Here is a 17,535-nt window from a genome sequence, read left to right as displayed (position 1 = left end):
TCCGGCTGCCCCGGGTCACGTGCCCTGCCGCCATCTTGGCTCCGGAGGCCGCTGCAGCCGGGACGGGGTGGGCTAGAGCGGCGCTGCTTTTCTGGGAGTAACTTTTGGCCTGGGGGAAGGGGTCGTGGAGTTTGAGGGGAGGTGGAGGCGATGGCTTCCTCGACGCTGGAAGATGGCGCCCGCGGGCAAGCCCAAAGGCGGCGGGGCTGCGAGCACTATGACAGGGGATGTCTCCTGAAGGTGACGATTTCACTGGGCTCTTAACAGCTTCCGCCGGGCTGGGGGTGGAGTGGGCCGGGACGTGAAGCTTGGGTTAAGTTTGTTGTCGGGCTAAGCTGTTGTCAGGAAAACTTCACCTCTGACTGGCTTCTTGCCGTAAAGAGCATGTTTTGTCAAGGCGACCACTGGCTCCACCTTTGTGTTGTAGTTTGCCAGCAAAGTTCTCGGTGGGCAAAAACCTGGCCTTGCCCATCGGTTACCTTATCAGGGGGTTCATTTATTTAGTGTTTTGGTGCTGGAAGTAGGCAGAGGTAGCCCCGGGCCTGTGCTGGCTTTTCCCAGGATCACTTTCAGGTGTGTGATGAAATAATGGAAGGCGGGTAAGCGAGTGGAGACTCGGAATACACTTTGATCTCCTGTAGTAAATAAGTTTTATAGCTTGCCAGCTTCATTTTAGTGTGAGTAGGCCTAAGTCTGCCAGGCAGAAAACGTAAGCGGAAGGAATGAACTATGTTACAGTAAGTCATGGCATAGGAAGTCTTCAGGAATGAGTGGATCTTAAAGTTCACAGTGTACTGGAAGGTATGATATAAGGTTAGCTTCTTGGCCTAGAGACTTTTTGAGGTACTAGTTAGGGTAAAGCTAAGTTGCTGTAACAAAAAGACCTAGTAGTGATGTGAGTTAAAGAATAAAAGTTTATTTCTCCTCACCTCACAATTCAAGGTGAGTGAATGATCTAGTTTGGTAATGAGGCTGTTTCACATGACCACTCCTTGGACAAATTTTCTCTATTGTGTTGCTAACTATGTTTTAGGGCATATAGTCATCAACTGGGCTGCTGCCATGTCCAGGTTTCATCTGGTGGAAAGGGAGAAGGGAGCGCGGGGGAAGAGACATGCCTAGCTTCTTAATACCTAGGCCCAGGAGAGGCACTGATTTTATTCTGTGTGTATTCTGTTGCTAAGAACTTAAGTCATTTGACCCACAAGTAACAGCAAGGAAACAGTAGTATAGCTGGGCAGTCATGTGTCCAGGAAGAAGGAGAGAGTCGACTTTCTTGTCTTGGACAACTGGAAGTCTTTGCCAATCTTGAAAACAAGGACGTCTTTTACGTTTATTGTGTCCTCCAAACTTTAAGACAGTTGATGTGTGGTAAACTTAAGTGGACTAATGCTTCAGCGTTAAAGTTGGTAAATGAATTTATCTGGAATGTCTTAAGTAGAAATTGCCTGCGTGCTACTTAATGCTGAGAATAAGTTTAGGGTATTGTGAGATTAACTTTTCAGTTTAGGGATGGCCGTCTTTTATAATTCTTGTTTTGAACTGCAGGGTTGTGTTCAACTTGGTAGAGACCCAGATGTTGATGGGAAAACAGTGAAATGTTATGTGTAGTTATCAGTTTACCAAATGATCCATTGGTTGTAATCTTTGATCTTGTTCCAGGAGGAGGAGAAAGAAATTTCTTTTTGCATTATTTCAAACTTGCCTTGTCTTGCTGCTTATGCCTTTTTTTTCTTTTTTCCCTCACCTGGGGATTAGGCACCTTGCTGTGACAAGCTTTATACTTGCCGATTGTGTCATGATAACAATGAAGATCATCAACTAGATCGCTTTAAAGTAAAGGAAGTGCAGTGCATAAACTGTGAAAAAATTCAGCGTGTAAGATTTTATTACATATTTCTATTTTTTTTAAACGTGTACTAATGTGGTTTTAAAAATTTAATAAAGAATATTGCAATAGCCCTTAAAATACGCAGTGTCTTGGGTTTAAATGTAGGAAAACATGTAAAGATAAAACTGCATGTACATTAAGAAAAAATCTGGACATTTAAATTAGTAATTCAAAATGTTTTGGCAAATTGTATATTTTTAGTTATTTTTTGTTTTTTAGGCACAACAGACTTGTGAGGAATGTAGCACATTGTTTGGAGAATATTATTGCAGTGTATGCCATCTGTTTGACAAAGACAAGAAACAGTATCATTGTGAAAACTGTGGAATTTGTAGGTACTGTATGTAAAATGTTCTTTTTAAATTATTTCTAATATATCTTAGGAATAATAATTTTTAAAATCACCTTATTGGAATATAATTATATCGGGGAATGGCTACTACCCACACCAGTATTCTTGCCTGAAGAATTCCATGGACAGAGAACTTTCAGAATTACATCTTATGGGATGCTTTAATGTTAAATGTTCAGTTCAGTAACTTTGACAAATATATCTCCTAACCCTAACCCTAACCATCATCACAAATCAAGGATAAAAAAAAATTTCCATTGCCCTAAAAATTTCTTCATGCCTTCATCATTTAGCCCATCAACAATTGTGTGTTTATTTAAATTTTAAATTTGGGGTAGAAATTATGCTTTTATATGAAGTGGCTTGTAGAAAGCTAAGGTAAAAAATTAGGGTAGATTTTTCCTTTTTGAAAATTAGTTTAAAAATTTATCAAAAGTTTTGATAAAATCAGTATAGGCTTAAGAATTGGATGATACAGGAAAGTAGAAAGAATGAAAATAAAATAGTCTTTAGTCCAGCCACCCACTGACAAGCTACTGTTGACTTGTTGGTGTATAGGAATTTTTTTCTTTCTAAAAATCCTAAAGTGTTACGTCCAGAAGCATATATGTAACAAATGTATGTTTTAAAGTATACTAATACATCAAACCACTGTTTTTAAGAATTAGAATGTTAACCAGTGTTGGAGCTCCAAGTGTCCTATGTCAGTCCTTTCTCCTTGTTTCTATTGGAGAATTTTAAATCACTTTCCATTTTTATGTAGTGTTTTGTTTTTTGGCTGTGCCATGTGAGATCTTAGCTCCCTGACCAGGAATTGAACTTGTGCCCCTTGTGTTGGAAGCTTGGAGTCTTAACGACTGGATCACCAGGGAGGTCCCTTAAGGTGTTTTTAAGGAAGGATAACAAATATACCAAAAGATGTGACAATCATAAGCAAACCCCCTTTTCTAGTTTTTATGTCTAGAAATTTGACTTGGGTCTTTTTAAAATTTTTTATATCTGTAGAAGGAAATGACAGCCCACTCCAGTATTCTTGCCTGGAGAATCCCATGGATGGAGGAGCTTGGTGGGCTACAGTCCACGGGTCGCAAAGAGTCGGAGGACATGACTAAGCGACTTCACTTTCACTTTCCTCTTTGCACACGTGGAATGTAGTAATAATAATTGGTTTCATGTTCTTCTCTGTTAATTCTAACCTCTGTGTCAGTTTGGATTGATTTTGATTGTTCAATTATTTTTTTAGTTGATTTTCTTGTCTTTTGGGTGACTGGTCATTGTTGGATACCAGACATTGTGATTTTTACCTTGTTGGGAACTTTTCATATTCCTGCTAATCTTCTTGAACTTTATTTTGGGATATAGTTAAGTTACTTTGAACAGTTTGATACTTCTGGGACTTGCTTTTATAATTTGTTAGATGGATCTGGAGGTGTGCTTATTCCAGGAGTAATTATTCCTTACCACTGAGGCAGTACCTTCCTGAGGAATCAGCCCAGTACCCAATGAATTCTAAGGTTTTCCAGTCCAGCTAAAGGGAGTAAACACTGATACTGACCGTATCTGAGTGCTGAACACTGTTCCTTCTAGTTCTCTTGAATGGTTCTCTCCCTGGCCTTGGGGGGTTTCTTCACATGCATGAGTTGTTGTGTATCCTGCTAAATACTTGAGGGGTTCCCCTGTGCAGCTCTGTCCTCTCTGGTGCTCTGTCCTGTGAGCTGCAACAGTCTTGGGTTGCTTCGACTCTCAGCTCATCTTCTCCATCAGCAAGTCTTTTTGGCTCTGCTTTTGTTCCTCCAACTTGTCCTACTGCCTGAAAGTGCTCTAGGCAGTAAACTAGGGCAGTTTTAGGGCTCCCCTAATTTGTTTTCTGTATCTCGAAGGTCACTGTCTTTCATTGCTTGGTGTTCAGTGAAACTTGTTTCATATGTTTTGTTTGGGTTGTGTGGTGGTAGTTTTAGGTAAGAGGGTAGATCCAGTCTCTTGTCTGTTATTCTGTCTTGGGCAGCAGTGGAGTCTCCTGCAGGGGTTTTACCTGTCGAATTGGACAGACTGATTGTAAATTTCATCTGAAAGAGAAAATATACAGAGCTGAGCAGATTTTGAAAAGGAAGAACAAGGGGATTGCCTTTCCACATAACCAAAACATGACAAAGTGAGTAATTTAAAAGGTATATTCTTTGTATAAGAATAGACAATAAAGGGAGAAACTCACATATTTAACATACGAATTTATAGCAAAAATGGCATTTCAGATCAGGAGAACAGGTACTAAGATAACTGATTATCCATTTGGGAAACAAAAAATTGATTACTAAAATTCTATGTATTCATTAGAATATGGTTTTAGCATGTTGTAACAGAATGCTAAATAACAAGTGGCTCAAAAAAGACATATATGTTTCTCAGGGAAAAGTCTGAACCGTGTAGTTAAACAGAAGCCCAGGTTTATCTTATTTTTGCCCTGCTATCCATAAGAATGGAGAAGGCAATGGCACCCCACTCCAGTAATCTGCCTGGAAAATCCCATGGACAGAGGAGCCTGGAAGGCTGCACTCCATGGGGTCGCTAAGAGTCAGACACGACTGAGCGACTTCACTTTCACTTTCACGCACTGGAGAGGGAAATGGCAACCCACTCAGGTGTCCTTGCCTGGAGAATCCCAGGGACAGGGGAGCCTGGTGGGCTGTTGTCTGTGGGGTCGCACAGAGTCGGACACGACTGAAGTGACTTAGCAGCAGCAGCATCCATAAGATGCTTCCTTGTCTACACAATTTAAAAGAACTCATATTCTTGTCAGTGGAAAGGGGGAAATAGGTGAAGGGAAGGTACACCCTTTTCTCCGAGGGGCACAAGACAGAATTTCATTTGTGTCTTCTGTTCACGTTTCCAGGGAAGTTGGGAAGTAGTTTTTATTCAGTATAGCCTTGTGCCCAGCTAATATTGTGCAGGAAGAGAATAAGAGAAATTTGGGGACAACTAGCAGTGTCACCTTTACTATACATAGTGGATTTCAAATCGATGAAAGAAAAATATAAAAATTATAAGCCATAGTATTAAAAGTATATAGGAGAGTATGTATATGAGCAATGGGTTTCAAAAATTTTTCAAAATAAGAGGCATATCCTGAGGAAACCAAAAATGAAAAAGACACATGTATCCCATTGTTCATTGCAGCACTATTTACAATAGCTAGAACATGGAAGCAACCTAGATGTCTGTCGACAGATGCATGGATAAGGAAGTTGTGGTACATATACACAGTGGAAAGTTCAGTTCAGTTCAGTCAGTCTGTCAGTCGTGTCCGACTCTTTGCGACCCCATGAATCGCAGCACGCCAGGCCTCCATGTCCATCACCAACTCCTGGAGTTTACTCAGACTCGGGTCCATCAAGTCAGTGATTCCATCCAGCCATCTCATCCTCTGTTGTCCCCTTTTCCTTCTGCCCCCAATCCCTCCCAGCATCAGAGTCTTTTCCAATGAGTCAGCTCTTCCCATGAGGTGGCCAAAGTACCGGAGCTTCAGCTTTAGCATCATTCCTTCCAAAGAAATCCCAGGGCTGATCTCCTTCAGAATGGACTGGTTGGATCTCCTTGCAGTCCAAGGGACTCTCAAGAGTCTTCTCCAACACCACACTTCAAAAGCATCAATTCTTCAGCGCTCAGCCTTCTTCAGTCCAACTCTCACATCCATACATGACCACTGGGAAAAACATAGCCTTGACTAGACGGACCTTAGTCGGCAAAGTAATGTCTCTGCTTTTGAATTTGCTATCTAGGTTGGTCATAACTTTCCTTCCAAGGCGTAAGTGTCTTTTAATTTCATGGCTCCAGTCACCATCTGCAGTGATTTTGGAGCCCCCAAAAATAAAGTCTGACACTGTTTCCACGGTTTCCCTATCTATTTCCCGTGAAGTGATGGGACCAGATGCCATGATCTTCGTTTTCTGAATGTTGAGCTTTAAGCCAACTTTTCACTCGCCACTTTCACTTTCATCAGGATGCTTTTTAGTTCCTCTTCACTTTCTGCCATCAGGGTGGTGTCATCTGCATATCTGAGGTTATTGATATTTCTCCCGGCAATCTTGATTCCAGTTTGTGCTTCTTCCAGCCCAGTGTTTCTCAGGATGTACTCTGCATAGAAGTTAAATAAGCAGGGTGACAATATACAGCCTTGGCGTACTCGTTCTCCTACTTGGAACCAGTCTGTTGTTCCATGTCCAGTTCTAACTGTTGCTTCCTGACCTGCATATAGGTTTCTCAAGAGGCAGGTCAGGTGGTCTGGTATTCCCATCTCTTTCAGAATTTTCCACAGTTTATTGTGATCCACACAGTCAAAGTTTTGGCATAGTTAATAAAGCAGAAATAGATGTTTTTCTGGAACTCTGTTGCTTTCTCGATGATCCAGCAGATGTTGGCAATTTGATCTCTGGTTCCTCTGCCTTTTCTAAAACCAGCTTGAACATCTGGAAGTTCACAGTTCACGTACTGCTGAAGTCTGGCTTGCAGAATTTTGAGCATTTCTTTACTAGCGTGTGAGATGAGTGCAATTGTGCGGTAGTTTGAGCATTCTTTGGCATTGCCTTTCTTTGGGATTGGAATGAAAACAGACCTTTTCCAGTCCTGTGGCCACTGCTGAGTTTTCCAAATTTGCTGGCATATTGAGTGCAGCACTTTCACAGCATCATCTTTCAGGATTTGGAATAGCTCAACTGGAATCCATCACCTCCACTAGCTTTGCTTGTAGTGATGCTTTCTAAGGGCCACTTGACTTCACATTCCAGGATGTCTGGCTCTAGGTGAGTGATCACACCATCGTGATTATCTTGGTCGTGAAGATCTTTTTTGTATGGTTCTTCCGTGTATTCTTGCCACCTCTTCTTAATATCTTCTGCTTCTGTTAGGTCCATACCATTTCTGTCCTTTATCGAGCCCATCTTTGCATGAAATGTTCCCTTGGTGTCTCTGATTTTCTTGAAGAGATCTCTAGTCTCTTCCATTCTGTTGTTTTCCTCTATTTCTTTGCACTGATCACTGAGGAAGGCTTTCTTATCTTTTCTTGCTATTCTTTGGAACTCTCCATTCAGATGCTTATATCTTTCCTTTTCTCCTTTGCTTTTTGCTTCTCTTCTTTTCACAGCTATTATTAAGGCCTCCTCAGACAGCTATTTTGCTTTTTTGCATTTCTTTTCCATGGGGATGGTCTTGATTCCTGTCTCCAGTACAATGTCACGAACCTCATTCCATAGTTCATCAGGCACTCTGTCTATCAGATCTAGGCCCTTAAATCTATTTCTAACTTCCACTGTATAATCATAAGGGATTTGATTTAGGTTATACCTGAATGGTGTAGCGGTTTTCCCTACTTTGTTCAATTTAAGTCTGAATTTGGCAATAAGGAGTTCATGAGCTGAGCCACAGTCAGCTCAGATAATGATAACGGAATATTACTCAGCCATAAAAGGAATGCATTTGAGTCCTAATGAGGTGGAGGAACCTAGAACCTATTACACAGAGTGAAGTGAGTCAGAAAGAGAAAATACCGTATTGCAATGCTTATATATGGAGTCTAGAAAAATGGTAATGAACAATTTATTTATAGGGCAACAGTGGAGAAATAGACATAGAGAGTAGACTTATGGACATGGGGAGAGGGTGAGATGTATGGAAAGAATAATGAAAACTTAATTACATATGTAAAATAGATAGCAATGGGAATTTGCTATATGGCTAAAGAAACTCAAATAGGGGCTCTGTATCAACCTAGAATGGTGGGATGGGGAAGGAGTTGGGATGGAGGTTCAAAAGGGAGGGTACGTATGTATACCTGTGGCTGATTCATGTTGAGGTTTGACAGAAAACAGCAAAATTCTATAAAGCAATTATCCTTCAAAAATAAATAAAAATATTAATTAAAAAAAGGGGCAGAAGCATAAGCCGTAAATGGAAATGTCATGTCTTTTATTACCTAGGAATTAAAATGAATATATGATAAAAGATATAAAAAAGATAGTTGACATACCAAAAAGTAATTTTAATATATACAACTGAAAAAGATTAATATCCAGGATGTATAAAAGTGTTGCTCTCATTTGTGTCTGACTCTGTGACCCCATGGACTGTAGCCCACACAGCTCCTGTGTCCATGGGATTCTCCAGGCAAGAATACTGGAGTGGGTTGCCATGCCCTCCTTTAGGGGATTTTCCTGACCCTGGGATCAAACCCAGGTCTCCTGCATTGCACGTGGATTCTTTACCATCTGAGCCACCAGGGAAGCCAGGATATATAAAGAACTCCTTTAATTAGGTTCCTCAAAAAACTAAAAGTAGAAGTACCATATGATACCATGGGTAGTTCCATTCTTGGGGTGCTATGTGTGTGTGTGCACTTGGTGCTCAGTCTTGTTTGACTCTGCAACCCCATGGACTCTAGCCTGCCAGGCTCCTCTGTCCATGGGATTTTCCAGGTAGGATGGGTTGCCATTTCCTTCTCCAGGGGATCTTCCTGACCCAGGGATTGAACACGAGTCTCTTGTGTCTTCTGCCTTGGCAGGCAGATTCTTTACTCCTGCGCCACCTGGGAAGCCCCCACTCTTGCATACATATCCAAAAAAAGTGAAAACACTAATTCAAAAAGGTACATTTGTTCAGGAGTTTATAATAGCATCATTTACAGTAGCCAATATATGGAAGCGAAGCAAGTGTTCACCAACAGATGAATAAAGAAGATGTGTACACACACACTGTCTTCTCTGTCACACACACTCTGGAATATTACTCAGCATAGTAAAGAATGAAATTCTGCCATTTTCAGTATTGTGGGTGGACCTAAAGAGTATTATGCTTAGTGAAGGAACTCACAGAGACAAATGCTGTATATTATCACTTATATGTGGGGTCTTTTTAAAAAAATTAATGAATATATATAACAAAATATGAACAGGCTTAGTTATAGAAAACAAACTAGTGGATGCTAGGGGGAGAGAGAAGCAGAGAGGGCAAGATATAGAGGTATGGGATTAAGAGATACCCGCTACTGTCTAGGAAATAGATAAGCTGCAAGAATATATTGTGCTTCCCAGGTGGTGCTAAGTGGTAAATAATCCTCTTGCCAGTGCAGGAGATGTGAGAGACGTGGGTTTGATCCCTGGGTTGGGAAGATCCTCTGAGTAGGAAATGGCAACCCTCTCCAGTATTTTCGCCTGGAAAATTCCGTGGGCAGAGGGCCTGGTGGGCTATAGTCCATGGGGTCACAAAAAATCGGACAGGACTGACTGTAGTGAGTTGCCATAAGGAAGCACAGCGTGCTTCCCAGGTGGTGCAGCACAGGGAAACAGTAGCCATTATTTTGCAATAATTTTAAATGGAATCTAATGTATAAAAATACTGAATCACTATGCTACATCCTTGAAACTAATATAATATTGTAAATCAAGCATATACTTGAGTTAAAGAGCTTCTTTAAAGTTATAAAAGACAAATACCCTATTAAGAAAAATGAACCGAGCACGTGAACAGACAATCCACAAGAGAAGTCCAAATAGCTCATAAATAGTAAAATATGCTCTGTGTATCATCATTTGAGAAATTCAAATTAAAGTGATGTTTTTATTTGTCATATAGGTAACCAGTGTTGGCTAGGGTGTGGGGAACATGGGTGCTGTTACACATTGGGGGGAGTATAAATCAGTACTGTCTTTGGAGGTCAGTTTGATAGCATCAGAACTGATGATGCACTGCCTTCTGACCCTACAGTTCCACTTCTAGGAATTTTGTGAAAAATCATCAATATGTAGTTGACTGATATCTGTAAGAGGTATTTATTGTATCATTGCAGTGGCTAAAGATAGTAAGTTTTATCAATAAAAGAATATTAAAAAATTAAGATATATCCATATCATTTAATATTATGTAACTTTGAAGAAGAATAAAGTGGTTCTGTATGTTCTTACATAGAATACTCTCCAAGGAATACTGTTAAGTGAAGAAGAAGTTGCAAAACAGGATAGAATCCATTTGTGTAAAAAATAAAACTCAAAGCGTGTGTATCTGTATGTATGTGTGTATGCAGTTTTATAGAAGAAAAAAATACTTGGAAAGATAGATACCATTCTGTTTGTAGTGCTTGCATTTGGGGAGTGATGTTGGGGAGGTAGGGATTCACCTCATATTCTTCAGTGTGGTTTGAACTTTGTTTATAGTGAATCTGAACTTATATATAATGAGTAACTATGTAATAAAAACATATGTAATCTTTTGTTTTCACATTATTTTTTTAGAATTGGTCCAAAGGAAGATTATTTCCACTGTTTGAAATGTAACTTATGCCTTGCAGTGAATCTCCAAGGGAAGCACAAGGTACGTACTTTAGTTTGTATGATTTAAAAAGTATTATATTTGAAAACAGCTAAAATCCTAATTTGTTTAAAAGCATGCTAACTTTCAGATGTTACTGAGTACTGTCATGTTGCTTTTTATTTTTAAGCAGTATTAAGTAAATGTTCTAAAGTACAGACCTTGGAATATTTGATGTACAGTTCCCTTTTCTTCTCTATAGTGTGTAAGAATACTTAACATCAGTTATTAGTATAACGTCGACAGCCTCTAAATTAGCCTGTGGATTCTTATCATTGGAACTGGTTTTGAGAATAGCTTTTAAAATGTATGGTACAGGAGAAATACAGAGCAGTGTAACCTTTTGTTAATATAGCATTCCTAGATAATCCAGTATTCCTTTTCAATAAAAATATTTTCAACTTGGATGTAGAATTTTGACCTATTGCTTGACCTATTTATATCATGGTCTTAGGTCTTTTAAAAATTATTTTTCATTATTTAGGAGAAAATCTAATAAGCTATCGCTTATAGTACTGATTCTATCCAAGAATTGAGAGAATGGAGAATCTGATGAGGGTGTTTTTAAAAAGATACTAGATAATGAAAAAGTGAAAATTAGTCACACAGTTGTGTCCTACTCTGTGTTCCCATGGACTGTTAGCCTGCCCAGCTCTGTCTGTGGGATTTCCCAGGCAAGAATACTGGAGTGGGTTGCCATTTCCTTCTCCAGGGGATCTTCTGACCCAGGAATCGAACCTGGGTCTCCTGCATTGCAGGCAGATTCTTTACCAGCTGAGCCACGAGAGAAGCCCTGCTAGATCCTAGCTAGCCTAAAATACTGAGGTAGGAAGAGAAACTGAGGTGAATAATGACAATAGGGAGTACAGTGACAAGTGTAAGGGAGAGAGAATGGGGGCTGAATGAAGATGACTCCTGAGGATTTTAGTCCTGGCTTTAAGTACTTTATCAATAGACTGTAGGAGATGGTAAAAGATTGGATCTGGTTTTACAGACTTGAGTTTAGGCTGATTAACTATGCTGTGTTGCCGTTAGATATGCTGTGTTGTCTTTAGAAAACTATATACTCAGTTTCTCTTATGGTATTTTTGTTTTGTTTCTCGGTTATTTTTTTATTGTCTCTGTTAGTAAGTGGTGGTATCATCTACTCAGGTGTTTGCTAAAAAGCCTGGGTATCATTTATGGCTTGATGCTTTCTCTTACCTCTTCACACCTAATCAGACCTTGTCTTGTCAAGTTAAGAACTCAGGAGCACACATATATTTCCATTTCTTGATAGCATGTAATTTAGCTTCTCCAGATCTCAAAGGGATTTCCCAGGTTGTGCAGTGGTAAAGAACCCGCCTGCCAGTGCTCGAGATGCGGGTTCAATCCCTGGGTCAGGAAGATCCCCTGGAGAAGGAAATGGCAACCTACTCCAGTATTCTTGCCTGGAAAATTTTATGGACAGAGGAGCCTGGTGGGCCACAGTCCATGGAGTTACAAAGCCTTGGACATGACTGAGCACACTTGAATGCATGCACAGGCCTCAAATACCTCATCTGTGAAATGGGGTAACTAATTGTATGTGTTTCAGTGTTGTGGAAATTAATTGAGAATAGCAGGTAATGAACTTGACATATGGCATGTAGTAAAATGTCTTTAATATGAACTATTACTATTTATCTGTAAAATGAAAATAATTTGAATAATTAAGATATATTAGGCAATTTCATTGTTTCAGGTAATGTGTAAAGCCTGAAATAGTTGTGAGAGTTAACTGTTCAGTTCTTGTCTGACATATAAGAAACATATTAATGTTCATTATTACATTTAGTAAGTTGGTATTGTTTCTTTTGTTTTTTGTTATTAATGCTGTGGTTATATAATTAACATCTAGTTAAGCTTTTGGTAATTTTAATTTTGCTTTTAAACAGTGTATTGAAAATGTTTCCCGGCAGGATTGTCCAATATGTTTGGAGGTGAGCTTAAAATATTTTTTGCTTTGGAAATAGCCCCTTTTGAATTTAAAATACTGGGTATTTATATTTTATTCATGTAATTAACCACCAACTTTATTTGCTTTTACAGGACATTCACACATCTCGTATTGTTGCTCGTGTCTTGCCATGTGGACATCTTTTACATAAGTAAAGTAACTTTGTTTTTTTTCCTCAAAAATGTTTGGAAATGGTGGAGATACTTTTTGCTTCATTAAAATAATGTTATATTTTCTTTCAGAACGTGTTATGAAGACATGTTGAAAGAGTAAGTGTTTGATGGGATTATAAAAAATTGTTACTGTAAGATGTCTGTTTTTGTTTTTTGTTTTTTTTGCAGGCGAGTGGGGAAGGGAATGGACAAGACTCCCAGTTACTTATACCATATTTGGATATGGTGGATATTTCCTTTGAGATGGGTAGGATAGATGAGTACTGTTAAATTGGGCAAAGCATGTTGGGAGAGAAACACTGGACTTTGCCTTAGTCCTCATGTTTCTATTATGTCATATCTCATTTGCAATTTGAGACAGATACCTTTCATTCCCTGGCTACTAATTGGGGAGCTTGGTGTCTGTTGAGATAGTCATACCATTGTAAAAATAAAAATGCTGAGACATGTTGCCCAAAATTATTAGCTGTTGTATTAGTCCACTATGATGAGCTGCAAAAAAAATCCAAAACTCATACCAAGATTTATCTAATGCTAATTTTGTTGTGGGGAAAGGATGCTAAAGTGAGATGCAGATAGTTAGAGGAAATTGTGTAAATGTATTTTGGTCCTGCAAACTGATGAGCAGAAATTTTAATTTAAGAGCCAGATAGAAGGGAACAGTTTCAGAATTTTTAGAAAGAAAATAACATGATCTGAATAAATTTTAAGGAATACAATCTCTTCTTTGCCTGAATATATTAAGAAATTGAGGCTGTTTAGCTAAAAAGCAGTTTAATTGGTTTTTAAAATATATTACGTATATTCTACAAAGAATATTAAATTCCTCTCCATTTTATAGAACTGAGGAAAAAGAAGTAGGTTTAAAAAATACCCTACGATACAGGATTTAAATGAAAAGGTTTGTGAGATGGTCTTGAAGTATAGAATAATGCTTGTTTTAGATGGGTTATATACCAGTTAGCCCGAGTTGATATACTCTCCATTTAATACTGGGAAAATAACTCTTTTATATCTCTCCTAGAGGCTACAGATGCCCATTGTGTATGCACTCTGCTTTAGATATGAGTAGGCACTGGAGACAACTGGATGATGAGGTAGCACAGACTCCTATGCCCTCAGAATATCAGAACATGACTGTGGATGTGAGTAGAATCAATGCCTAAAAAGACTTTTAAGGTTCCTTGTTGATGCTCATGTTTATTTTTGCCCTTTTGCTCAAATCTGTCTAAAAAGTACTATTTCAGCATAGATGTCACTGTGATGATTAATGGGAGGAACCATATAACCTTTAAATTTTAGTTATTCTGAACTCAGAGGAAAAAAGAAAATCTAAGAATATCTTTGTGCAGTACTTGCCAACACTAGATGGCAGGCAAAAGCTTCATTCTAAATTATTTACTTATTAGTTAACAGAGTCAATTGATAATAACTGAGTAGAGGTAGATTATTGGTCTGCTATTTTGTTTTGATTATGTTTTAATTATTTTAAATTTTATTTAAGGCAAACATGTTTACTTTTTTTTTGAAGATTGCTTTTTGGTTTTTAATGTTTGCTTTTTATTCTAAGACTTTTAAATTTGGTCTTAGCCTGCAGTCTAAAATGTAAGAAGTATTTCTGTGCCTTTAGTCTTACGGAGAATGATCATCTTTTCTCCATTAATTGAGATGTGCTGCTGTGTAGTCTCAGAATAGCATATTCATTTACAGATTAGAATTGGAAAGTAGATAGCTTTCTGGTGCTTTAATAATTTTTGGACATAAAAAATTTCAAAAATCTTTAGTTCAGATATTTCTACACAAAAAGATAAAAACCCCTTAACAAAGCCAAATAAAAATCACTTTCTGTGTAATTTACACTGGAGCATTTCATAATTTATGTGGATAATTGTTAGGTCGATGAAAGATTATTTTTGTAATACTGCTAGTTGTGTTATGTTTTACTAGAGGCTATAGTGTGCTATATTCTGTTTAGATCATTTTTTAAAGTAACAGCCTTATTGGGATATAATTCACATACCGTACAACTCGTCCATCTAAATTGGGCAGACAGTTCAGTGCCTTTTAGTGTATTGAAGATATAACCACCATCAATTTTAAAATATTTTCTCCACCCCGAAAAGAAACTCCAACCATTAGCAGTCATTCCTTAATCCTCTCAGTCTAGGCAGTGAGTACCTTCTCCATTTAGATCATATTCTTAATTAATTTTCAGGAGGATTTCCCAGGCAATCCAGTGGTTAAGACTTTGCCTTCCAGTGCAAGGGGTCGGGAAGAGTCAGACATGACTGAGTGACTTCACTTTCACTTTTCCGTGCATGCATTGGAGAAAGAAATGGCAACCTACTCCAGTACTCTCGCCTGGAAAATCGCATGGATAGAGGAGCCTGGTGGGCTGCCGTCTATGGGGTCACACAGAGTCGGACACGACTGAAGCGACTTAGCAGCAGTAGCAGCAGCACCAGGGGGTGCAGGTTCAGTCCCTGGTTGAGGAACTGAGATCCCATATTCCTCATGGCCAGAAAACCAAAACAAACAATATTGTAACAGATTCAATAAAGGCTTTAAAAATGGTCCAAAGAAAAATCTCTAAAGGAAAAAAAAAAGTTACTTTCCAAATTATAATTTAGAGAAAATTTGGATGTTTTCTACTTATTATGGTGTGGCTTTTCTAAAGTTAATACTTTTCTTACATAGTAATATATTGATTTATTTTCATGTTAACACCCTTTTTTATTTTTCAAGATCTCAGTATGAGAAGAGACTAATTCCTAAGTGGCATCTTACTGTCATTTTAGGGACGAACCAAAAGCTTTTCTTTGTTCAACTTTAGAAAGTACTCTTTTGAACTTTAATTCATTCTTGAGGCATCTAAGACCAGGAACTTAATATATTAACAAGCAAAAATATTATAAATATCTAAAAAATTGTTGACTAAGATTGTCAGTGAAAAATAATGAAATTTTTGTTTTTAAGTGTTGATCGGATTATTCCTATGCTAATTTTTGTACTAGTACTATTTATGCTATTTGGGAACTTTTAAAATAAGACTTAGTGCAAATCCACATTTTCATTTTCTAAATTTCAGTTCAGTTCAGTTCAGTTGCTCAGTCGTGTCTGACTTTTGTGACCCCATGAATTGCAGCACGCCAGGCCTCCCTGTCCATCACCAACTCCCAGAGTTCACTCAGACTCACATCCATTGAGTCGGTGATGCCATCCAGCCATCTCATCCTCTGTCGTCCCCTTCTCCTCCTGCCCCCGATCCCTCCCAGCATCAGAGTGTTTTCCAATGAGTCAACTCTTTGCATGAGGTGGCCAGAGTACTGGAGTTTCAGCTTCAGCATCATTCCTTCCAGAGAAATCCCAGGGTTGATATCCTTGCAGTCCAACGGACTCTCAAGAGTCTTCTCCAACACCACAGTTCAAAAGCATCAATTCTTTGGTGCTCAGCTTTCTTCACAGTCCAACTCTCACACCCATACATAACCACTGGAAAAACCACAGCCTTGACTAGACGAACCTTTGTTGGCAAAGTAATGTCTCTGCTTTTGAATATGCTGTCTAGGTTGGTCATAACTTTCCTTCCAAGGAGTAAACGTCTTTTAATTTTGTGGCTGCAGTCACCATCTGTAGTGATTTTGGAGCCCAGAAAAATAAAGTCTGACACTGTTTCCACTGTTTCCCCATCTATTTCCCATTTCTAAATTTAGAGCTACCTTAATAGCCTCTTAGAATTTCCAGTGAACAAATAAAAGGTATTCTATTTATGGAAATATTTAGACTTACATATGTATGTTTTCACATCTTCAGTATGGTTTTTTTAAATGATTTTTTGATGTGGACCCGTTTTAAGGTCTTCATTGAGTTGGTTACAACATTGCTTCTGTTTTACGTTTTGGTTTTACTTGGCTGTAAGGCATGTGGGATCTTAGTTCCTTGACCAGGGATCTAACCTGCACCCCCTGCATCGGAAGGCAAAATCTTAACCACTGGACTGCCAGGAAGATACCTCTTCAGTATGATTTTTGCAAAATTATTTTGAACAGACAGTACCACTTTCTGTTAATAAGGTTTAATTTACTTAATTCATCTCTTTTCAGATTCTCTGCAATGATTGCAATGGAAGATCTACAGTTCAGTTCCATATATTAGGCATGAAGTGTAATATTTGTGAATCCTACAATACCACTCAGGCTGGAAGATATAAAATTTCATTAGATCAGCAATGAACAGCCTATATTGCACTGCAAAAATAAGGATTTTCTGATAGAAAAAGGCTATCTTTTTGTCATAGTGCATCACAATCTATGCATTAGAGTTGATGTGTTTTGTATTAATGTCAGAGCAGAAAAGCATATTATAAGGCTTAAGGATTCAGGGTCTCTTTATAGAATTATCATTGCTCTACACTGAATGAAAGACACCATGCTTGTGTTTTGATTGGAACTTTCTTTGGTGTCAGTTGTTTGGAAGTCAATGATGTTTGCCACTGAAATTCACATCCATAGACTTCTTATACTTCCTTGGAACTTTGTTTTAAGTGACACTATGCATACAGAATTAATTTCTAGTTCTTGATAGAACTGTACTTAATTCTCAGTATTATCCTTGATTCTTTAAGGGCTGTGCTGTAATGAGGATATGTTCTATCTTACTGTTAAAATCTAATTACATATACACTAGAATTTTTAAGACAGTCCTTCGGATCCTGTAAATGTGCATTTTGATGTAATAACTGCTAATAAAAATATATTGAAACAGTATTTTATAGAAAGTTTTTTCCAAT

The 17,535-nt window shown here is 38.3% G+C and overlaps 1 protein-coding gene across 1 annotated transcript; it reads left to right on the top strand.

Moving 5' to 3' along the window:
- Positions 1-150: 150 nt before the first annotated feature.
- On the top strand, positions 151-16,978 carry RCHY1 (ring finger and CHY zinc finger domain containing 1). The gene is given in 9 exon segments (NM_001163595.1): positions 151-240; positions 1,759-1,878; positions 2,111-2,226; positions 10,520-10,598; positions 12,512-12,556; positions 12,666-12,724; positions 12,816-12,842; positions 13,771-13,891; positions 16,850-16,978. Coding segments are annotated over 9 exon segments (786 nt in total).
- The last annotated feature ends 557 nt before the right edge of the window (positions 16,979-17,535 follow it).

This window comes from Ovis aries, chromosome 6 (assembly GCF_016772045.2).
Source record: "Ovis aries strain OAR_USU_Benz2616 breed Rambouillet chromosome 6, ARS-UI_Ramb_v3.0, whole genome shotgun sequence".
In the NCBI taxonomy this organism is placed as follows: Eukaryota; Metazoa; Chordata; class Mammalia; order Artiodactyla; family Bovidae; genus Ovis; species Ovis aries.
The sequence above is the reverse complement of the archived record's forward strand: the minus strand, read 5'-3'. Positions and strand labels throughout refer to the sequence as shown.